The sequence below is a fragment of the Amblyraja radiata genome, chromosome 18 (assembly GCF_010909765.2).
Source record: "Amblyraja radiata isolate CabotCenter1 chromosome 18, sAmbRad1.1.pri, whole genome shotgun sequence".
In the NCBI taxonomy this organism is placed as follows: Eukaryota; Metazoa; Chordata; class Chondrichthyes; order Rajiformes; family Rajidae; genus Amblyraja; species Amblyraja radiata.
This window is the reverse complement of record NC_045973.1, coordinates 26023868-26048512: the sequence shown is the minus strand read 5'-3', so window position 1 is coordinate 26048512 and position 24645 is coordinate 26023868. Positions and strand designations below refer to the sequence as shown.

The 24645-nt window shown below is 44.1% G+C and overlaps 1 protein-coding gene across 1 annotated transcript; it reads left to right on the top strand.

The window, feature by feature from the left end:
- The first annotated feature begins 800 nt into the window (after nt 1–800).
- On the top strand, nt 801–18933 carry LOC116983260. The gene is made up of 10 exons (XM_033036944.1): nt 801–1038; nt 1187–1254; nt 5513–5633; nt 6703–6804; nt 7445–8229; nt 9650–9726; nt 12796–12903; nt 13939–14156; nt 14251–14319; nt 17861–18933. The coding sequence occupies exons 1-10, from the start codon at nt 821–823 to the stop codon at nt 18051–18053; spliced, it is 1959 nt and encodes a 652-aa protein (XP_032892835.1). The 5' UTR covers nt 801–820; the 3' UTR covers nt 18054–18933.
- The last annotated feature ends 5712 nt before the right edge of the window (nt 18934–24645 follow it).

Genomic DNA, 24645 nt, shown 5'->3' with positions numbered 1-24645 from the left:
GCCTTAATCTTTAATGAAGCAGTAAATGCTGGAAACACACAGCAGGTCAGGCAGCTTCTGTGGAAAGAGTTCACGTTTCATGTCAAGAACCTTTTGCCCCATGTCTCTCTCCGCACATATTTGTTATCACAAGCTGGCCCTTAACTCTGATACAGGAAATCGTAGAATAATCCAACATAGGAGGCCATTCAGCCCAGCAAACACACGCTTGCTGCTTGGAAGAACTATCTATCTATAAATCAAGCTTTCCTGCATATTTTCCCTTTCAAGTATTTATCCAATATCTGTAATTGCAGCTAAAAATATATTTGATAGTTGCACAGTAGTTTAAGATGCTCTGAATTCATGAAAATCACAGCATAGAGTCCGCGTGGAAACAGGCCCTTTGACCCAACTTTCATTGCGATAGTATGTGCCTCTACTACTTCCTCTGGCAGCTAGTTCCATACACCCACCACCCTTTGTGTAAAAATATTACCTCTCAGGTTCTTATTGAATCTTACCTCCTTGCTTAAACCGTTTTTTAATATACAAATATATGGCAACATGTAATTTATTTACTTCCTCTGTTTTCTGCTAATCTATCTTCCCCGAAATAAACAATCCACAAATTGCAAGTAGCAGTCAATTATACAAGCAAATTACTATTTTCTGCAAGTATTTTCCTGAATTCACACCAAATTATAGAAATTCAACCTGGACGACAATAGTATTTAATGCAATGTTTAAATATTAATTGAACTACTCCGGAGATTCACTTTAAAATTTTTAGTTTCTTATCTTTCAGTTTTTGTGTGCTGAAGGTGCTCGAATAGCCCAAATGGAGAATTCAGCAGTGCCAAATTCCTCATTGAGGCGTGGTCGACAGCCGTACCTGTTGCCGCAAGAGGCCAAAAGGCGACGGCTGGAGCGCTACCGATTGCGGAGACAAAGGATGATTCATATCGGCTTGGAGGTTGAAAGGTGGCACGAGTTGAGAGCAGAACTGGGCCTTGAGAATAATGCTTCTCTTGCAAAGTTTCTCCTGGATAATTACAGGTTTCATACTTTTATACATACCCTTTTTATATCCGTGCAATATGTTCCACTTTCTTCCATTAAGAACATTTTCATGAATTCAAACCTGAAGTAAAAACGAATCCAACAAAGTAATGTTTAATATGAATTTTCTTTCCAATTTCTGTAGATCCTGTCACAATTTCAAGAAGTTGAGTTCAAATCCAAACACAGGAGGAAATGCTTTTGGCATTACAAGTTAGTATTTGCTTGCTATGGCTTTCTTCTTGTAACTTTGGTGTTGTAATGAAGACTCATTGGCTGCCTTCTCTTTTAAATTACTCTTTCCTGGCAGTGCATTTTTGTCAACTGATATTACAAATAACCTCAACAGCATCTCTGAGATCCTTCAACAGTAAATATAAATAACAAATGCTGAAAATCTGAAGTGAAAGTAGAAAATGGTAGCAACAATTCCTGCAAAGGGTTTTGCGCTTGAATTATGAACTGTTTCTCTTTCCATAAGTGTTCCCTGACCGACTGTGTGTTTCAGCATTTTCCCTTTTTATTTGAGATTCGTCACCTTGTGTCTCAGATACAGTCTGGTTGTGATACATTGTGGGCTTGGAACAGCAACTTATTAAAATCTTTTCAATGTCAGTATCGTTGCAACTTTACATTAGCTGGTGGGGAAAAATATCACTCAGATCTTTGCTAGAGACTAGATCCTCTTCATAAGTAGGATTGCGGGAATTGGTAGGCAATAATAATCATATATTCATAGAAAAATAGCCAGCTGATCATCTAAAATCAGTACCACCATTCCTGTTTTTTCCTCATATCCCTTGATTTCTTTAGCCCTAAGAGCTAAATCCCTCTTGAAAACATCCAATGAATTGGCCTCCACTACCTTCTGTGGCAGAGAAGTCCACAGATTCACAACTCTGGGGGAAAAGGTTTTCCCACATCTCATTCCTAAATGGCCTACCCCTTATTCTTAAACTGTAACCCCCTGGTTTTGGACTCTCCCAACATCGTGAACACTTTTCCTGCATCTAGCCTGTCCAATCCTTTAAGAGTTTAATATGTTTCTATAAGATCCTCACTCCTCCTTCTAAATTCCAGTGAATACAACCCTTGTCGACCCATTCTTTCATCATATGTCAGTCCCGCCATCCCGGGAATTAACCTGGTGAACCTACGCTGCACTCTCTCAATAGCAATAATGTCCTTCCTCAAATTAGGAGGCCAAAATTGCACACAATACACCAGGTGCGGTCTCACCAGGGCCCTGTACAACTGCAGTAGGTCCTTCTTGCTCCTAAACTCAAATCCTCACGCAATAAAGGCCAACATGCCATTAGCTTTCTTCACTACTTGCATGCTTACTTTCAGTGACTGATGTACAACCAACCCAGGTCACGTTGCACCTCCCCTATTCCTAATCTGACATAATTCAGATAATAATCTGCCTTCTTGTTCTTGCCACCAGTGGATAACCTCACATTTAGCCACATTATACTGCATCTGCCATGCATCTGCCCACTCACTCAACCTATCCAAGTAACTCTGCAGCCTCATAGCATCCTCCTCGCAGCTCTCACTGCCAGCCATCTTTGTGTCATCCGCAAACTTGGAGATGTTACATTTAATTCCCTCGTCTAAATCGTTAATATATATGGTAAATAACTGGGGTCCCAGCACGGAGCCTTGTGGCACCCCGATTCCTCCAATCTGGTCATCTCATGGTCAATGGTAGTGGAGTTGTTGACCCATTGCCACCACCAGTCTATTTTAGTGAATCTATAACACATTAGGGCCTGTGGTGAAGAAGTCCCCAGTTGGGGAGTTGTGATAACCATTTATTCAACGTCTCTAGGCTCCTATTGCCAACACAATTGTCTCATATCATAGCTGCAGTTTGTTTAGAGATACAGCATGGAAACAGCCCTATATCCGCCCCACTCCCCCAATCAGGATTGAATGAAATCACCTCTCATTCTTCTAACCTCCACATGACTCTTATCGTCCACCCATGATAGGACTACCCTCTCTCAGGACCAAACTCAGTTAATCTTTGAGAAAGCGAGAGAGAGATACAGCATGGAAACAGGCCCTATGGCCCACTGAGTCCACGCCAGCTATCGATCATCCGTTCACACTAGTTCTATGCTATCCCACACTCCCATCAACTCCCTACACACTAGGGGCAATTCTACAGAGGGCCAATCAACCTGCAAACCTACATGTCTTTGGGATGTGAGGGGAAACCGGAGCACCTGGAGGAGCAGGGAAAATGTACAAACTCCACACATACAGCACCCGAGGTCAGGATTGAACCCGGGTCTCAGGCACGTGAAGCAGCAGTTCTATCAGCTTCTGCCTATCAGTTACTCCGAGACTGGGATACAAATGTTACTTTCTAAACAATTTTCTAATTTGTCTTTGATTGAATCAATACGAACTCCCGCTGCCTCCTCAATCTCTTCTATAGATTGGCCACTCTGAAATGTGTCTGTCGGTTAGTTTACAATTTCTTCTATCTACAAGGACAGGTACCTTTCAGTGATAGCACAATGTTTTGAATGGTTTAACTGATCGTTCACTTTGGTTGGAGGAGTTAGGTCACATTCCAGGGAAGATAGGAAATTGACTATAGGGATAAAGTTAATTGGGAATGTAGATACATAAATAGCTGAGAGCGACTATGCAATCTGGTAAGACCAAGAGTGCAAAAGCTCTTATCGGTTTTATAGCTTGCAGTAATTATTTGGTTTAGCTGCAATTTACTTCTGTCTAAATAACGCACAGTAGAAGGGGAGCATAAAATGCTGGAGTAACTCAGTGGGTCAGGCAGCATCTCTGGAGAACATGGATAGGAGATGTTTCTGGTCAGGATCCTTTTTCGTAGTCTGAAGAAGGGTCCCGACCCGACATGTCACCTGTCTGTTTTGTGTAAACCAGCATCTGCAGTTCCTTGTTTTCTACAAGGTAAAGGAGGCATGCTTTTCATACAGAGGGATGTGGTTATATGGAACAAGCTGCTGGAAGTGGTGGTGCAGTTGCAGTTATAGTATTCAAATGGGTTTTGGACAAATACTTGGATAGGGAATAGAGAGATGAGCACAATGTGGGTTAGCATGGATGGGCTTCCTGGTCAGCATGGGCCATCCAGTTCAGTGTCGCTATGTAATGCTGAATTAATACAGATCCTTGGTTTGATCCTAGGGAGTGCTGATCACAGATCTTGTTAATAAAAATATTGATCACTGGGGAGTGTGCAGCGAGGGATTCAGTATTGAGAAGTTACAAGTTTCAGTAAACATGGAGCAGTCTGTGTCTCTTATCTATGGAAACAGGAAAGCCAAGCAAAGACCTGGCCTTGCAAAGGGAACAGTTTGCACCAAGCATTATCAAGGACAGCAGGCCGTGCATTTTCTGGTGTGACTTGGAGCTAATTGCTCACACATCTATAGGAACCTTTCAGTTAATAGCTGACACTGTCCTGTCTATGCTTTAGGCTGAACTGAACACATTTTTGAACAGCTGGAAAGTCAGAGGATATGAGAGGATATTGTGTAGGAAAGTGGACAAGGCACAGGATAAGCCACAATCTTCCTGACTGAAAGAGCAGGCTCAGTGGGCATTTAGTTTAACCCAGGTTATATTTCTGATTTTATGAAGCAAACCAGTATGCACATTCTGCATAAATATAAACTCATAAAGGCTATGATGTTTTATCTAGAAAGCTTTTGGTGTGCTGGCCTTTATAAATCAGAGCATTGAGTATAGAAGGTACACAAAAATGCTGGAGAAACTCAGCCGGTGCAGCAGCATCTATGGAGCGAAGGAAATAGGTGATGTTTCGGGCCGAAACCCTTCTTCAGACTGACCATTGAGTATAGAAGTTGGGATGTAATGTTAAAATTGTACAAGGCATTGGTGTGGCCAATTCTGGAGTTTGGTGTACAATTTTGGTCGCCTAATTATAGGAAGGATGTCAACAAAATAGAGAGAGTACAGAGGAGATTTACTAGAATGTTGCCTGGGTTTCAGCAACTAAGTTACAGAGAAAGGTTGAACAAGTTAGGTCTTTATTCTTTGGAGCGCAGAAGGTTAAGGAGGGACTTGATAGAGGTCTTTAAAATGATGAGAGGGATAGACAGAGTTGATGTGGATAAGCTTTTCCCACTGAGAGTAGGGAAGTTTCAAACAAGAGGACATAACTTGAGAATTAAGGGACAGAAGTTTAGGGGTAACATGAGGGGGAACTTCTTTACTCAGAGAGTGGTAGCTGTGTGGAGTGAGCTTCCAGTGAAGGTGGTGGAGGCAGGTTCGATTTTATCATTTAAAAATAAATTGGATAGCTATATGGACGGGAAAGGAATGGAGGGTTATGGTCTGAGTGCAGGTAGATGGGACTAGGGGAGAATAAGTGTTCGGCACGGACTAGAAGGGCCGAGATGGCCTGTTTCCGTGCTGTAATTGTTATATGGTTATATCTTGCTATAAACAGATGAAAGCTGCACGGCATCGTCCACATCCTTCTCCGGAATTCAGAGGAAATTGACAATCCAAACTTCAGAGACATTGAAAATTCCTCAGAGGACTTTTCCAGAACTGCAGTCACCTGTTGAGTAAGTTTCTCTCTAAATCACAATGAGGGTTAGTAGTATAAAAACAATGTGAATATGTTGCAAGATGAGATGGAGGCAGAGAAGTGAAGATAGAGTGGTAAAGTAAGAGTATGATTTACTTGCCTTCATTGGTTGTGGCGTTAAGTATAAGAGTTGTTAAGTTTTGATGCAGCTTTGTAAAACTTTAACTAAGTTGCATTTTGAGTATTGCATGCAGTTCTGGTCACTCCAATGTAAGAAGGGCGTGGAGGCTTTGGAAAGGGTGCAGAAGAGGTTTGCTAGAATTCAGCCTGGATTAGGGGGTATTAGCTACAAGGAGAGGTTGGGTTGTTTTCTCTGGAGTGTTGGAGGTTAAGGGGAGACTTGATAGAAGTATATACAAATTATGAGAGGCATAGGTAGGGTAGACTGTCAGAACCTTTCCCCCAGAGTGGAAATGTCAAAGATGACAGTGCATAGCTTTAAAGAGTGGGGAAGTTTAAAGGAGATGTGCAGGGTGGTTTTCTTATCCACAGAAAGGTAGCTTGGAGCATGTTGCTGGGATTGGTGGTGGAAGGAGGTACAATAGTGGCATTTAAGAAACTTTTAAATAAGCACATTTTTATGCAAGGAATGGTGGGATATGGACCACATGCGGGCAGAGGAGATTGTTTTAACTTGGCATCATGTTCGGCACAGACATTGTGGGCCATAAGGCCTGTTTTTGTGTTGTACTTTTCTATCTTCTATGTAAGTTCAGAAAGGGAGCTCTTGAGCGTGGAGTCCCTGTAGCTATAGCCATGTCTACCAATGACAGAACAAAGAAAGTCCGAGATATGCAAGAAGCCAGAAATGAATGAGAGCAAAAATCTAGGAGAGTTATAGAGGTGGAGGGGATCACTGAGATAGAAAAGCTGTAAGACCATGAGGGAATTTGTAAGGATGTGAAATTTAAAAATTGGGTCTAGCATTAAGAGGTGAACAAGAACTGATGCGAGTTTAGAAGGGATGTTACTATCCTGCTGAGTTCAGCTGATATTTTTGAGGTTGGCTTTCCTCAATGCAGTGCAAGGTGTGTCTGCTTTTCCAGACTATCCCACTGTGACACTGGAGACGACAACGATAATGACGAAGACAGTTCAAATTTCACGGCAGATTCTGCAGATGAGGCTGATTATCTTCTACCAGACAGGTAAATTTAGCCTTAAAAATTCCAGTCTTGCAGGAATATACAGTTTCTATATGATAATCTTCATTTTCTTTCCTGAAGATGATGATGCTTTACCAGCAGCTCAGACTTACAGACATACAGATCAAATACCAGTACCCGCATGCTTGTCCAATTCAATTGAAAGTACCAACTGCATGTTAAAGGGGTTAAATGACATGCTTACTGATCCATAGATTTGGATGAATAGCCTAGAGGGAAAAATATCAATTCTAATATGGGAACTGGGAGTTATTTGACTAATGTGAATTTTTTAAATGTATTTAGTTTATGGGTTAATCAAAAAGCTGCTGGAAATAACTGTCCTTAATTATAATTTTGACATCTTGAAGTATGATGGTGACATTTAAAAAACCCATGGTGTTTCTGCGTTTTTCTTTCAAAACGTTTCATATTCACGGAAGTTCGGTACAGTTACTGACAATATGCTCGCTGTGTCAGCCCTTTTTTTGGCTTCATTTTGAAATTTGCCAATCATGAAACGTGACAGAAAGTTGTTTAGAAATTGTCATGGTAGGTAGATAATCAATGGAGAGTATTTCCTCGTCATTCATCATTAGCATGCAAATTGCAGATGTAAATATAACTTATGATTTTTGAACAGCTTTGCAAGCAGCAAGCTAAAGGACTACACAGCGGAAGAGGAAGTGTTAAACTTCATTGATGATGAAGTCATATCTGGAGAAGAGGAATCTGTCCCAATCCTGGTCGCTTCAACAAAAGTCAAATCTATACACAGGATGAGAACTGGCATTGTTTTTGATGCTTGCCTAATGTCGCTGGCCAGAAAAGCATTCTCTACATGTGAAAATGCTGACTGCAAAAGCAAAGTAGATTTGCAGCTGCACATTGTGGCGACAGCAATGAAAGTTATAGGCCATTGCAGCCAGGGGCATGAATCAACTTGGTGGTCTCAGCCACTGGTGCAAACAATCCCGGCGGGCAACATCCAGTTGGCATCAAGTATTATTTTATCTGGAAATAATTATGGGAAAATTGCACTGATGTTGAAATTTCTGAATATGCTCCCCATTGGCCAACAATCATTCCTCAAAATCCAGAAGACACACGTACAACCGTCCGTGCTGAACTACTGGAGAACGATGCAAGCAAAACATTTCCGGGAGCTTGCACAGCCAATTGTGGTGATAGCACATCAGTACTGGAACGTCCATGCCCTTTCAAAGAAATATCTGACCCATACAATGATGGACAATGCCACGCATAAGATCCTCGAAGTTCAAGTTATTGATGTCCAAAATGATGCCAGGAAGCTGCAAAATTTGGAAGTGTCTGGATTCCAGCAGGTCTTTCGCCGCTTGATGCAGAATAATCTCTCTATTTCCGAGATGGTGACTAATGCAGATGCCGAGCTCTTGTCCTTGATGAGTGAGTATTATTGATCTGGATTGATGTTACGAATGAACCATCCTTATGGTGCCAACAGCTGCCTCCCTTTCCGCTGGTCCACCTTATCCATTGTCACTCTAAGATCACCACTGCTGAACCTATTATCTGCCCTCCTACCCCTGAGCTGCTGCAGAAATGTCAGAAGGGGAAGGGTGAACAGCCAGAGGCTGGTGTATGTCAGTACCATTGATATAGGTAGAAGATGAATTGGGACAGGAAAGAGATTAAGATGGAAAGAAATTAAGGACACGTTAAGTGCTGGAGTAACACAGCGGGCCAGGCAGCATTTCTGGGGAACATGGATAGGTGACTTTTCGGGTCAGGATCTTTCTTCAGACTTGAGACTGAAGAAGGGTCTCAAAATGTCATCTATCCATGTTCTCCAGAAATGCTGCATGACCCGCTGAGTTACTCCAGCACTTTGTGTTGTTTTTTTTGTAAACCAGTATCTGCAGTTCCTTGTTTCTACAAGAGATTAAGTTCACAACTCATAGGAGCAGAATTAGGCCCATCGACTCTACTCCACCATTTAATTAAAGATTTCATTAAGTTGGAAAGAGTGCAGAGAGATTCACCAGGACTTACAACAACACTGCGCCTTTTTAGGTAAACCAGTATCTGTAGTTCCTTGCGGCTACACTTCACCAGCATGTTACCTGGGCTTGCGTGCTTGAGTCACTGAGAAAGGTTGGATAGGCTGGAACTTTTTTCTTTGGAGGGTAAGAGGCTGAGGGGTGACCTTATTAAAGTGTACAAGATCATGAGGGATATGGATGAAGTGGACGCTCATAGTCTTTTCCCTCCAGGGTAGAGGATTCTGAAACTAGAGGGCACAGCTTTAAGGTGAGAGGGGAGATTTAAGAGGGACCTCAGGATCAACATTTTCACTCGGGGTAGTCTGTATCTGGTTGAAGCTGCAGAAGAATTTAGAGAAGTGGATACCAATTATGACTTTTAGGACATTTGGACAGATATATGGATAGGAAGGGTTTAGAGGAATATGGGCCAAATGGGACTGGCCCAATATGCCAACTTGGTCGTCATGGACAAGGTGGTCCGATACAGTTCAACAACTCTGTAAATCCAATCACAATCTTGGGATTATTCCCTGTATTAGTTCCCAATGAATGCAGAAATAGAAGGATAGCACTGTCCATTAATGCTGTTGAAGGTTATGCCATTAATTGTATGGTTTCCTCGTACATTTGATCTCTCCCCCCCCCCCCCTCTCCCGTCCCCCTCCCGCCCCAATAGTGCAACACCTCACACTCGCTCAGATTAAACTCCATCTGCCATTTCTCTGCCCATTTCTGTAGCTGATCTATATCCTTCTGCACACATTAGGAGGTTTTGCCGTGCGGCCTTATTTATAGCTGATTCTTTTTTTGTTTTTATTTAGAATTCAAATATCCAAATGTTCTTCACCAGATAGATCTCTGGTACGGAATCAGGGCTGTTCATGAGAGTTTAGAAAAGGTAATCTAAATTCAATGGTTTACATAATTTCACAAAATAGGGACCGAAAATATGGCTGATTTGTACCACTTCTCTGTAACTACTGATGTGGGTCTCCACTATCCGCAGCCATTTAGAAAAAAAGTTCCACTTCTTCTGTGGAATCAATTGGTTGCTGGTTACCTGTTCCCGCTCAGTTTGGATCCTCAACCAGGACAGTACAGGACAGACACTTATGGCCCACGGTGTTTGTGCCAACCATAATGAAAGTAATCCCATCTGCCTGCACAAGCTCCATATATCTCCATTCCCTCCTGTTTATGAACCTGTCTAAATCCTGCACTAAATGTTATTCCTTTATGTTTAGTGTAAATGTACACTGTGAAGGGCTCAATTTGTAATCATGTACCGTCTTTCCGCTGACTGGTTAGCACATGACAATACATATGACAATAAACTAAATTGAACTAAATGCCTCTAAAATGCCTCTAAAATATTGCTGTCGTATCTACTTCCACCACCTCGCCTGCAGCAGTTTCCAGGCACTCATTGCTCTTTGTGCAAAGAAACTTGCTGAGCAAATCTTTAAACTTCCCCCCCTTTCCGTTTAAAGCTATTCCCTATAGTATATGACATTTCCAGCCTAACACTTCAATTTTTCAATAATTTTAATATGTAATTAGATCAACACCACTCAAGGCATGCAAAGCCAGGTTTATATATAATCTAACCTTTTGGTATGTGGCGAGTGAAATCAGTTTCTACAGAGCCTACTGTGATGTTTCATTCAAATGATGTAGAGGATGCAGGGCCTCGTCTGGACTGCTTCCTGATTGGAATTATTCTTCGATGAAACATTTTCATTTTCTGCCCAGAAAGGATAAGGTGATTTAGTGTGATATTTGCTTATGTTCCCCAAGTGCTGCCTCTCTGGTGGTCAGTGTGGGAGAGTCGAGAGTGTTTAATTATCATATGTACTGGCAATGGAACAATGACATTCTTACTTGCATTAACTCAATAACTCACAAGTAAAAATACAATGGTCGAATACAATAATTAATAGCTGTAAAATTAGGCAACCATAATAGTGCAAAACCAAAGTCCGTAGTGCAACCCAAGACACAGTCCATAGAAGATCGCAGTTGCTGAGGTTAGTGTTGTGCAGTGTTCAAGAGCCTGATGGTTGCTGCAAATATGCTGTTTCTTAACCTGGAGGTCATGGTTTTCAGGCTCCTGTACCTTCCTGATGGTAGCAATGAGATGAGAACGTGGCCAGGGTGGTGTGGGTCTGTGATGATGCTGGCTGCCTTTTTGAGTGGCCAGTCTAACGACAGGCTACCGATGTTTGTAGTGGTTAGTTTCATTAATTCAAAGCAGATGAATTTGATTCCCAAAGGTCTTGTCCCAGTGAGATCTTTCGTGCCTCATGTCTGCGTGCATTGGAGATTTGTTAAAGATTTTTAGGGATGAACAACAACTCTCTCATCATATCATGGATAGAAGGCAAATTAGATTAATGTTGGTCTGTTTCTGTCCAATTCCTGCTACACCAACCTGGCGTAACTCAGCGGGACAGGCAGCATCTCTGAAGAAAAGGAATGGGTGATATTTCTGAAGAAGGATCTCGACCCGAAACGTCACCCATTCCCTCTCTCCAGAGATGCTGCCTGTCCTGCTGAGTTATTCCAGCTTTTTGTGTCTTATCTTCAGATTAAACCAGCATCTGCAGTTCCTACCTGCAGTTGACTAATCTTCTTGAATTTTTTTAAGAGGTTACTCGGGAAATTGATGAGGGTAAAGCAGTGGATGTTGTATATATGGACTTCAGTAAGGCCTTTGACAAGGTTCCTCATGGAAGGTTGGTTAAGAAGGTTCAATGGTTGGGTATTAATGGTGGAGTAGCAAGATGGATTCAACAGTGGCTGAATGGGAGATGCTAGAGAGTAATGGTGGATGGTTGTTTGTCAGGTTGGAGGCCGGTGACTAGTGGGGTGCCACAGGGATCTGTGTTGGGTCCACTGTTGTTTGTCATGTACATCAATGATCTGGATGATGGTGTGGTAAATTGGATTAGTAAGTATGCAGATGATACTAAGATAGGTGGGGTTGTGGATAATGAAGTAGATTTTCAAAGTCTACAGAGAGATTTATGCCAGTTGGAAGAGTGGGCTGAAAGATGGCAGATGGAGTTTAATGCTGATAAGTGTGAGGTGCTACATCTTGGCAGGACAAATCAAAATAGGACGTACATGGTAAATGGTAGGGAATTGAAGAATGCAGGTGAACAGAGGGATCTGGGAATAACTGTGCACAGTTCCCTGAAAGTGGAATCTCATGTAGATAGGGTGGTAAAGAAAGCTTTTGGTGTGCTGGCCTTTATAAATCAGAGCATTGAGTATAGAAGTTGGGATGTAATGTTAAAATTGTACAAGGCATTGGTGAGGCCAATTCTGGAGTATGGTGTACAATTTTGGTCGCCTAATTATAGGAAGGATGTCAACAAAATAGAGAGAGTACAGAGGAGATTTACTGGAATGTTGCCTGGGTTTCAGCAACTAAGTTACAGAGAAAGGTTGAACAAGTTAGGGCTTTATTCTTTGGAGCGCAGAGGTTAAGGGGGGACTTGATAGAGGTCTTTAAAATGATGAGAGGGATAGACAGAGTTGACGTGGATAAGCTTTTCCCACTGAGAGTAGGGAAGATTCAAACAAGGGGACATGACTTGAGAATTAAGGGACTGAAGTTTAGGGGTAGCATGAGGGGGAACTTCTTTACTCAGAGAGTGGTGGCTGTGTGGAATGAGCTTCCAGTGAAGGTGGTGGAGGCAGGTTCGTTTTTATCATTTAAAAACAAACTGGATAGTTATATGGACGGGAAAGGAATGGAGGGTTATGGTCTGAGCGCAGGTATATGGGACTAGGGGAGAATACGTGTTCGGCACGGACTAGAAGGGTCGAGATGGCCTGTTTCCGTGCTGTAATTGTTATATGGTTTATATGGTTATATACCTAAACACATCAACTGTGGGAGAAGGGACCTTGGTTCATATTGTTTCTGTATCTTTACAAAGCCTCTTATGCTGCGTTTTAGGTCGCAACTCTCACTGACAACAGAGACCTGCAGCCATGGATTAAAGACATTGTGAGACACTTCATTTATTGCTGCCAGCACTGCAGAGGTGATGCAAAGACCTTGATGGTAAGTTCTACCTTCATGTGAGCACAGAGATATAACAGGACACTGCACTAGGTTTAGGTTTAGTTTATTACTGTCACATGTACCGAGGTACAGTGAAAAGCTTACTATGTGAAACTAGCCTCCGAACAGTCTTTTAATCTCAGTCCCTCTCACATGCAGTACAGCAAATGCACCAATGTAAATTAAACATTTTAAATCCTTTCCATCAGTAAAATAAAACGCTTGAAACAGTTTTCAACAGTGAATTTATTTTTAATATTAAAGATGCTGAAGAATAGTAATATCTAACCGATAAGCTTTGGTGACACAAGGGACTGCTATTTAATTTAATGAACTTCCCACCTTGGCAGCAGGTGGGGCAGGTAGGTTTGTGATTATCACACAACTTGTGAAAATGCACACCGCTGTACCACAGGCTGGGATATTGAGTAACGGGAATCCTTCCCCACAAACCCAGAAGAAACTAGTGCTCATACCCCAAACACTGTCAGCTCAATGTGCCTCTCCACACGTTATAATTTCTTGCTCGTCTTATTTTGATATGCCCAGACCAACCCTAATAAATCCTATCTGTACCTTTTGCTTGAGATGTTTAAGAAAGGAGTATTCAAGAATCAGCACCTTCAGATGGACAAAATCATGAGGCGAATGGATAGGGTGAATGGACAGAGTCGGGGAGTCACCAGGGTAGGGGAATCACGAACCAGTGGCCATAGGTTTAATGTGAGGGGGAAGAAGATTTAATAGGAAGCTGAGGGGCAACGTTTTCACACAGAGGGTAATGGAACGAGCTGCCAGTGGAGGTAATTGAGGCAGGTACTATTACAACATTTAAAATATATTTGGATAGGTACATGGATTGGAAGGTTTAGAGGAATATGGGCCAAACATGGGCAAATGGCAGGCAAGTGGGTTGATGGGCCTGTGTCCATGCTCCATGTGCTTTCCAGAGGGGAGAAGGAATGGGAGAAAGTGGTGGCTACATAACCTACTATGGTTTCTCAGTGATCTAAGATGAATGTTTGTTGTTGGAAGGCTCGCTGGCGCAGCATCCTGCATCACGCGGTCAACATGCATGAGTGGCAGCTTGGCGACGGCTCCACTGCAGCCTCCTGCGAGCATGGCCCTCTCGCAGACCAGGAGCTCAAAGGCAAGAAGTGGCTGACGGTGGGGTCTCCTTCCCACCATGCTCTGCGGGAAGTGGTCTACGACAAGTGGCTCACCTCCCACCTCTGCTACTTTGTCCAAGCCAGGTGTGTTTGCTAACCTCTCTCGGCTCGAGTGCTGAATCCACAACTCTTCAGTCCCAGCTTGCTGTTCTAAGACAAGTTTTAATAACCTTTGCAGGGTAACCGATGAACTGGAGTCATTTAACAATCATATCAAAATGTATGCCTCAAAAGACTTCACATACGAGTAAGTAAACCTCAACAAAACGTTGTGTTTATATTGTTTAAAAAGGAACTGCAAATGCTGGAAAATTGAAGGTACACAAAAATGCTGGAGTCTGGAGTCTGAAGAAGGGTTTCGGCCCGAAACGTCGCCTATTTCCTTCGCTCCATAGATGCTGCTGCACCCGCTGAGTTTCTCCAGCAATGTTGTGTTTATATTTATTGCCAAAGTTAAGATAAGCTCGAAGAAACGAGGTTGTTCTCGGATCAGAGCAGAGATTTAATAAAGGGTTCAAAATCCTGCACGGGTTTAACAGGGGAAGACTTGCAGAGCTCTGGAGAAGGAGCAGGTTGATAGGTAGCTCATGAAAGACTGGCACCGTCATGATGGGCTGAACAGTGCCCTGCTGTGCCATCGATCGCGAGTTCTGTGTGTAGTTCTGGCTGCCTCATGACAGGAAGGATAGAGAGTGTACGGATAGGAAGGATGTAGTGGGTCTGGATAGGAAGAATGTAGAAGGTGTGGATAGGAAGGATATAGAGGATGCAGAAGAGGTTCACAGGATGTGGCCTGGATTGGAGAGAATTAGCCACAAGGAGATGATGGACAAGCTTGGAGGATTGTTTTCTCTGGCGTGTTAGAGATTGAGGGGAGACCTGTTCGAAGTATATCAAATTATGAGGGACATAGATAGAGCAGACAGTAAGTCTTTTTCCGAGAGTGAAAATGTCAAATAGTAGATTTAAGTTGAGAGGTTGAAATTTAAAAGGGGATGTGCAGGGCAAGGTTTTTTAACACATAGGGTGGTAGGTGCCTGGACCACGCTGCCAGGAATAGTGGTGGAAGCAGATATGATAGCTATATTTAAGAGGTATTTAGATACATGAACAGGCAGGGAATTGAGAGATGTTGATCACGTGCAGGCAGATGGAATTACTTTAGATTGGCATCTTGGTCAGCATAGGAAATGTGTAGGAAAGAACTGCAGCTGCCGGTTTAAATCGAAGGTAGACACAAAATGCTGGAGTAACTCAGCGGGACAGGCCGTTCTGTCCTGAGCCTCCACCAGAGTGAGGCCCAGCGCAAATTGGAGGAACAGCACCTCATATTTCGCTTGAGTCACTTCCACCCCAGTGGTATGAACATTGACTTATGTAACTTCAAATAGCCCTTGCTTTCCCTCTCTCTCCATCCCCTCCCCCTTCCCAGTTCTCCCACCAGTCTTACTGTCTCCAACTACATTCTATCTCTGTCCAGCCCACTCCCCTGATATCAGTCTGAAGAAGGGTCTCGACCCGAAACATCACCCATTCCTTCTCTCCAGAGATGCTGCCTTTCCCGCTGAGTTACTCCAGCATTTTGTGTCCGCCTTTGGTCAGCGTAGACACCGGCAGTTCCTACGCTGTGCTGTTCTCTTGTAAATCTATATGAATATACGATACATACATTTATATTATTCACAGACCTTAGTTATAAGTGACTGTTGTATGTAAGTTGGGTTTAGTGCTACCCATTGGTTTCCCTTCTGAGTGTGCTGGTTGAATGCTTTGTTGTTCTCTTCCTGTAGGTACAAAGATTATCTAGTACGTACCATACTTGCAGCCATTGATTATAATTCGCACGTAGATCGTGAATCTCAGCGAAGTATTACTGGTGAAATTGTGTAAGTATGTAAGCGTTTGGGAGGGAGATGGACAGAGTGGAATCCCACTGTAGACCATGATGTGAATGTCCCATTTCCGCCAACAGTTCCTCAAGCGATGAATGAATCAGAGCAGGAGCAGGCCACTGGACCCCTCAAACATCTCCTGGCATTCATTGTGATGCTGGCTGATCTGCCTATAACCTCTGCTCTCAACCCCCAACAAGTTTTAGAGACACATCATGGAAACAGGCCCTTCCACTCGCCGAGTCCTCATCAACCATCCAACATCGATCATCGTTCACACTAGTTCTGTAATATCCTACTTTCGCATCCATTCCCTTACACACAAAGGACAATTTACAGTGGCCAATTAACATAAATGCCCACAAGTCTTTGGGATGTCGGAGGAATCCGGAACACCCAGAGGAAATTCACATGGTCACAGGGAGAACATGGAAACCCCACGCAGACAGCACCCGTGGTCAGGATCGAACCCGGGTCTGTCAGAACTACCCCTGTTATCTTCCATCTTCTTCCTCACCAGGGTTCTGTCCACTTCTGCCTTCATATATATTCAGAGACTCTGCTTCCACTTTGAGAGGGATTCAAAGTATTGTATAGCTTTGAGAAAAAAACTCACTGTATTCCTGTCTTCAATGAGCAAACCTCTGTTGTTAAACAGTGACCTTATATCTTGATTCTCCCAGAGAAGGAAATAATAGGACACTGCACTGCACTGCACTAACTGTTGCTTAAACGATGGGATAGTCCCAGCCTCAACTACCTCCTCTGGCAGCTTGTTCCATACACCCACCGCCCTTTGTGTGAAAGAGTTACTCCTCAGATTCCTATTAAATCTTTTCCCCTTCACCTTGAACCTATGTCCTCTGGTCCTCAATTCCCCTACTCTGGGCAAGAGACTCTGTCCATCTACCTGTTCTACTCCTCTCATGATTTTGTATACCCCTATAAGATCTCCCCTCATCCTCCTGCGCTCCATGGAATAGAGACCCAGCCTACTGAACCTCTCCCTATAGCTCACACCCTCTAGCCCTGGCAACATCCTCCTAAACCCTTCCCAGCTTGACAATATCTTTCCTATAATATGGTGCCCAGAACTGAACACAATATTCTAAATGCGGTCTCACCAACGTCCTATACAACTGCAACATGACCTCCCAACTTCTATACTCAATACTCTGACTGATGAAGGCCAAAGTGCCAAAAGCCTTTTTGACCACCTTATCCACCTGTGACTCAGCCTTCAAGGAACCATGCACCTGTACTCCTAGATCCCTCTACTCTACAACACTACCCAGAAGCCGACCATTTACTGTGCTCCACTTATATCCTCTCTCCAACTTTCTTTCTCACCTTGTCATCGGCAAACTTAGTAATCACACTTTTCATGCAAGTTATCCTGCACCCCCCACCCCCACCTGTATCCACCTATCACTTGCCAGGCTTTGTTCTGCCCTCATCCCACTTTTCTAGCCTTCTCCTCCTTATTCCATCAGTCTGACGAAGGGTCCTGAAAAAGTTGCCTGTCCATTCCCTCCCCAGATGTTGCCTGCCTGCTGAGTTCCTCCAGCACTTTGCGCTTTGCTGCAGATGCCAGCATCTGCAGTCACTTGTGTCTCTGAAAATATTCTTAATTGCTGCAATACAATGCATGGACTTTCCTGTAATACTTTACCTTGGTCCTTGTGTGTCTCAGATGATGAACATTAGTTAATTGTTCAACTGGTAGGAGCGGAGGGATTTGCAGACATATATTAATGGCAGCATTGGTTGATGGATAGTGGTGAGTGATCCTTTGAATGGAGTGTCATGGGTTCCTCAGCACTGACACCTTAGTTTCACCTTGGAGGCCTTTACTGCTCCCTCTCTAATACTCAGTTGCATCTTACTCTCCCTCAGCTATCGGAAGATGTACTCCAAGCACAACAGGAACTGGAGAGTTCTTCCCTTACAGGTCAAGAAACAATACCGGTACTTTGAGGATTTGCAAGAGAACATTCTGAGAGCTAAGCTTCCAAAGGACACAGTTCCAGAACCACCCAAGTATTTACGAACAAGGAGCATGAAGCCTCAGCCTGATACTGGGATGTAAAGCTGGCTTGTACACAGGGGTGGGTTTGATCCAGGGCAGCTGGCCTTGGCACATTGAGGCGGGGAGTGCAGCAGTAGTTCATAATGGATGATAGAAACACTCAGGGCAGGTCAGGCAGCATCAATGGAGAGAAGATATTAGACCGGCTCTTCCGGGCATCCGCCTTTCATCTGGTACTGATTTATCAATTTGTATAGAGGCTGGGAAAGGGGGCGAAAGGCAAGAAAATAAAGGGTTAGCTAATTGAGTAGAGGGATGGTCAGCAGCGACGACAGTGCAAACAGTGGTTCAAGAAACAGAGAGAAATGTCAAGGGAAGAGACGGAGGAGGTTAGAGAAATCATCATCAGTGCAAAATACTGGCAGTGAAATGATTGAACCAACTATTGTGTAAAACCCACCCTAAGAAGGCTTTGCGTTTTGGTGACTGTATTCTTGTGAGCACGACATACACTCCTCGGGTCAGGCACCAAGTTACCAGAGCCATCTTCAATAGAGTTGAGGAAAAGCAGCTACGTCAATATTTGCTCAATGTTCATTCATCAAAATTAGCATCCGTTCCTCCTCTTCACCGCTTTGGCTGTCCACATATCACTTCTGGTGTGGGACACCAATTATTCCTGACAGCCATTTGCTTGACTGCGTAGAAGGAATTGTGTCTTTGGACGATAGCAGGTCCACTGGCCGTGGTTGAACCCTCCAATGGAAAGGAAATGGAAGGGAGATGTGTGAACAATTGCTGGAATAGCATCACTCCATTCCCCATCATTATTAGATAGGCACAAAATGCTGGAGCATCTCTAGAAAAGGAATGGGTGACATTTCAGGTCGGGACCCTTCATCAGATCCTGAAGATTCCGAACTTTCGGTTCCGTCAGCTATTCCTTTTCTCCAGGGACACTGACTGACCCACTGAGTTACTCCAGCATTTTGTGTCTATCTTCAGTATAAACCAGCATCTACCTTTCCTTCCTACCCCATTAAAATTAACCACCTACATCTTGCTTGCATTGTCTGGCTCTCCTAGAGAGCTCACCAAAGATTTATACACTGCAGAAACACCACATTGTAGATGCTGGACATTGAAGCATATCAGTCACTGGACAAGTGTTGGAAAGACACTGCCTCCTCTGGAAGAAGGTAATCTAACGCGTTGCTGTGTTCTGATTGAAGGATGGTTTTTTTCAAAGCTAGCCTGCAAGAATAGACAGTCTGACCAATGTGAAACGATAGCTCAACTACTATCTCCACAGATTCTCCTTGACTTGCTGACTATTTCCAAAGCCCATTGCACTCAGGAAGCTTGTAGTTTGCAGCCTGTGGAATCTCATCTAACTGCCTGAGTGTTGAATCCATCCCCAAAGCTGACAGGCTGTGTTATCCTCCAAAAATATATTTATTATTAATAATATTTATAAAGATGCTTCGCACTGTAATCAACGTGTTACATTCCACACAGAGTGAAATACACATTAGTTTGATGAGAAACAGTATACTGTCCTTGAGTGATTCCCACTGCACTTTCAATGCAGACTACATTACAGTAAGCAGTCCAATACATTCAGCCTCAAGATATCCCTTGACAGGGCAGCCTTAAACTCTTGCCTTCCCTTGCTGAACCTTTGCACTTTCTGCACCAGCTTTTCATGCTTCCTTCAGGAGAGACTCTGACCTTGGACAACGCGAGTCTGGATCACAGGAGCAGTTCCACACTCTGCATGTTCCATGCTCTGGAAGTATTAGAGGAACCACTCGCCTCTTTGATGTCTCCCAGCACCACCTGTTGTTCCAGCACAGCTCCCAGGGAACAGCCCATAAAGCACAGAGTCCTGCTGTTGTAGTGTTAGGGATGAATGTGAACAAAAACAGCTACCTCTTACCCTCCAAGTGCTCCTACAAGGCAGCCCTGAAAACATGCTCCCCATCACTACGTGAGAAGCCTAGAAGCCATCATTCACAATCTCATGACTAGTTCCCCAAAGATCTATTTTAGATGTGACTCCTGTAAATATGTTCTGCGTTTTTTTTTGTAATTATATATATATATACATTCCCAATAAATATGTTATATTTATGAAACATACGATCTTTGCATATGATTGCAACATTCATACTTTCAGACATCTTTGTTGGGGTGGGCTATTTGACAAGAGCAGACAAGAGAAGAGTGGGTGCTGTGGGGCTTTGAGGAGCCCCGTGCCATCACAGAGATGACAAACTGGGCACAGGGTGCTGAATCAACAGGAGCATTCCATACTGTCCGTAACCCCTTCCCTAGCTGCAGTCTCTGAAATTATTGGTACCTTTAGTTATGTCTAAAGCCTTCTTGATTTACCAGTGAGGGTGTAGCTGAGGCACAGAGACAAATTAATCCTGGCCCTTGCATATTTGTCGACAGCATAAGGATAGTGAACACCACGGCAGGTTTTACTCCAGCCCATTGATTCCTCTCCCCATTACCCTCATTGCCCAACCCTTCCCACAGCCCCCCCGTATTTTGGTGCCTGGCTTTGGAGTTTAATGATGATCCCATCATTAAATAGGTCGTCAGCAATCATTCACCATGAACTCTGAGTGAAAAGAATAGTTACATGTGGATCTTGTGGTCTGTGGAAAGGCTCTCTCTTTGGATGAAGAACAATTAATACTCTGTGGTAATCTCCTCACTACCCATTATGGTTTGCAAGGATGGTTCTCAATATAGGACGGATGACCAGAGAGTCGTTGGTCTGATAGCGAGAAGAAGCCACGTGGGAGGTCACTGAATGGACGGCTCCCAGCCTCTGCTGTGCCACCAACCGATATTTAGTCCACATTCCCAGGGGGCTCGCAGTTCTCCTGCATGGTGACCAGGCTTTGTTACACCGCTGCGAGGGTTGTAACAAAGCGGCTGCAACCCAGGTCCATCCTAGAATAGAACACAAGTGTTTAAAAGCTATCACAACGTTGCAATCACTTTTTAACTCTGATATTTAAATTATTTAAACATCCGTTACACGGTTGTGACAGTCTCAAATTCGTTCACAAGGTATCTACTTCACAAGGCTTACTTAATCCGTTTGCCAGTTTTTTAGCACAGACTAGTGGTAAAAAACCCGCAGATCAGTTTTCAGTTAAGCACTCGGAACGACTTCTTCCACACTGCAATGTATCACACTTACTGCACGTAGAAACACAGCATAGAAACAGACCGTAAACACTTTGTCCCAACCATTCCCTTTTGCCTTTATCCACCCAACGTACAAGGAAGCCAGCTGTATTCCCTTTTCTCTACCCAATCCAAGCCTGAATGTTGATTCAGTTTATGCATCAGCCACTGACCTTGGAGTGAAGTCTACAGCATCATAATCCACTCTGCGAATAAAGCTCCTACACCCTGCTCGAATCACTTGCACTTAGCTTCTTACCAGGCTCTGGTATCTACCCTGCCTCTTTCCTTTCCTCTTGTAAGTTATTGTCTTGTATCACCCTGTCTATGGACCCAATGATTCATCTCGCTTCATGTTTATATTTCTCTGCAGCAGGCAATATCCCCATGAACGTAGGGAGCAGAGTGAAAACATGGCCATTTCTTCACCTCTGGGTTCCCAGTCTTCACTCCCTTACTGTCAACATCTTGGGATCCCAGTGTTATGCCAGAAATGCCAATGGAAAATTCCTCACCTCCTCCCACAAGAAAGGAAATAGCTTGGATAATCCTAAAGTGGATCGTGGTGTTAGAGAAAGTAATGACTGTTGTCAAGTAGGAAGCACACAGCCAACCTCCCACAAATAGCATTGAGAGAAATAACCAGACTGTCAACTCTCAAAATATTAATTGAGGAATCAATTGCTCACAGGGCAGGCAGAAACCTCTCTTCCTCAGACTTGTGTGATTCCTATTTCTGATGAGCCAGTAGATGTCGCCATTGGCCAATGTTGCAAGAGAGTCCAGGGACGGAGCGTTTAATTGTCAGATATACTGGTGACAACAGTGAAAGTCTTATTTGCGGTGCAGCTCAGCAGGCCCATCAGCACAATAGCACACAGATAGATGTACAATAATCAATGAAACAATAAATGAATAACCATAATACTAGGTAACCATAATGGTTCAAAACCGAAGTCCGTAGTGCAGCCAAAGACACAGAAGATCACAGCAGCTGAGGTTAATGTTATACAGTGTTCAACAGCACTGATGGTTGCTGGGAAGAAGCTGTTCTTGAACCTGGAGGTCACAGTTTTCAGGCTCCTGTACCTTCATCCCGACGGTAGCAATGAAATGAGAGCGTGGCCAGGGTGGTGTGGGTCTGCGATGATGCTGGCTGCATTTTTGAGGCAGTGCCTCCTGTAGATCCCTTCAATGGTGGGGAGGTCAGTACCTGAGATGGACCGGGCAGTGTCCAACACTCTCTGTAGTCTCCTTCTTTCCTGGGGGAAAGGTTCTGAATGCCTATCGTATCCTTCAGACACGGACTACCTTCTGAGTGAAAACGTTGCCCTGATGTCTTTCTTAAATCTCCGTCACCTTAAGCCTATGCCCTCGAGTTTTAGAATCCTCTACCCGAGTGTTCACTGTATCCATGCCCCTCGTGATCTTGTACACCTCATTGAAGTCACCCCTCAGCCCCATTATGCTCCAAAGGAAGAAGACCAAATCTATCCAAGCTTTCCCGATAACTCAAGGCCAGGTAACATCGTGGAGAATCTCTTTTGCAACTTTTCCAAGGTAATGACATCCTTCCTGTGGCTGGGCGACCAGAACTGCACACAGTGCTCCAAGTGTTGTCTCACCAACGACTTGTACAGGATGCATCATGATGTCCCAACTTCTGTGCTCGATGCCCTTCCCAATGACGGCCAGCGTGACTGGATCAAAGTAACTGAGTGCCAGATACCATTGTTGAGTAAAGGAACGTTGACAAAGCTTCGGAAGCTACTTATTTTGAGGAATTTCTTTTAATTTAATAATGGGTTTAATCCCAGATTATTTCATCAGGATTTGGCACCTGGATGGCTTTCCCACTGGGTCTTGTGCAAGTGCATACATGTCTCGGAATTCTTTACATTTTACGTTGGATTTTAACCACACTTGACTCCCAAGTGTTGAGAAAATATTTAAAGCGGTTCGTTCTTTTCCGAAGCATCGAGGAGTTGGGTTGGTTTTGCCAGTAAGGAGCTCCTATCCACGATGATCACAATACTTTGACATTGAACACACTGTATTGTCAATGTCTCTTCAAAGCCTCAGGTTCATGGGGATACCATGTTTGTGGTCTGGATGGACTACCATGTCTCAGTGAGTTATGGCCAAGTGACCTGGTGCTGAGAGTTATTGAGGAGGAGGTGTTGTCCTCACTGATAGTGGTCTGTGGGTCAGAACATCGAGGACCCAGTGGCAGATGTTACCTGGGCTTGCGGAATTGTGTTACAGGGAGAGGTTGGAAAGGCTCGGACATTTTTGTTTGGTGCGTAGGAGGCTGAGGGGTGACTTAACTGAGGTGTACAAGATCACAAGGGGTAGGCACAAAAATGCTGGAGTAACTCAGCGGGACAGGCAGCATCTCTGGAGAGAAGGAATGGGTGACGTTTCGGGTCGAGGCCCTTCATTCTGATGTCAGGGGAGTGGGCGGGATAGAGATAGAATGTAGTCGGAGACAGTAAGACAGGTGGGTGAACTGGAAAGGGGGGGGGGATGGAGAGTGAAGGAAAGCAAGGGCTATTTGAAGTTAGAGAAGTCAATGTTCATACCTCTGGGATGTAAACTACCCAAGCCAAATATGAGGTGCTGTTCCTCCAATTTGCGCTGGGCCTCACTGACAATGGAGGAGGCCCAGGACAGAAAGGACAGATTGGGAATGGGACGGGGAGTTAAAGTGCTGAGCATCCGGGAGATCAGGTGAACTGAGCGGAGGTGTTAAGCGAAACGATCGCTGAGCCTGCGCTTGGTCTCGCCGATGTACAGACGTTGACACCTGGAACAGCAGATACAGTAGATGAGGTTGGAGGAGGTGCAAGTGAACCTCTGCCTCACCTGAAAAGACTGTCAGGGTCCTTGGATGGAGTTGAGGGGGGAGGTAAAGGGACAGGTGTTGCTTCTCCTGCGGATGACGGGGAAAGTACCTGAGGAGGGGGTGGTTTGGGTGGGAAGGGACAAGTTGACCAGGGAGTTGTGGAGGGAACTGTCTCTGGGAAAGCAGAAAGGGGTGGAGATGGGAAGATGTGGCCAGTAGTGGGATCCCGTTGGAGGTGACGAAAATGTTGGAGGATTATATGTTGTATGCGACGGCTGATGGGGTGGAAGGTGAGGACAAGGGGGACTCTGTCCTTGTTATGAATGGGGGGAGGGGGAGCAAGAGCGGAGCTGCGGGATATCGAGGAGACCCTAGTGAGAGCCTCATCTGGAAGAGGGGAACCCCCGTTTTCTAAAGAATGAGGACATCTCCGATGACCTGGTCTGACCTGTCTTGGGCCAACTCCATTGTCAGACCGAGGCCCAGCGCAAATTGGAGGAACAGCACCTCATAATTCGCTTGGGTAGCTTACACCCCAGCGGTATGAACATTGACCTCTAACTTCAAATAGCCCCTGATTTCCCTCTCTCTCCATCCCCT

Bases quoted from the DNA above. Each gene is read 5' to 3' on its own strand.
- LOC116983260 (XM_033036944.1), top strand. From the start codon at position 821: ATGGAGAATTCAGCAGTGCCAAATTCCTCATTGAGGCGTGGTCGACAG. The intron at 14,157-14,250 runs GTGTGTTTGCTA...TAACCTTTGCAG, and splicing joins TGCTACTTTGTCCAAGCCAG to GGTAACCGATGAACTGGAGT. The intron at 14,320-17,860 runs GTAAGTAAACCT...ACTCTCCCTCAG, and splicing joins TCAAAAGACTTCACATACGA to CTATCGGAAGATGTACTCCA.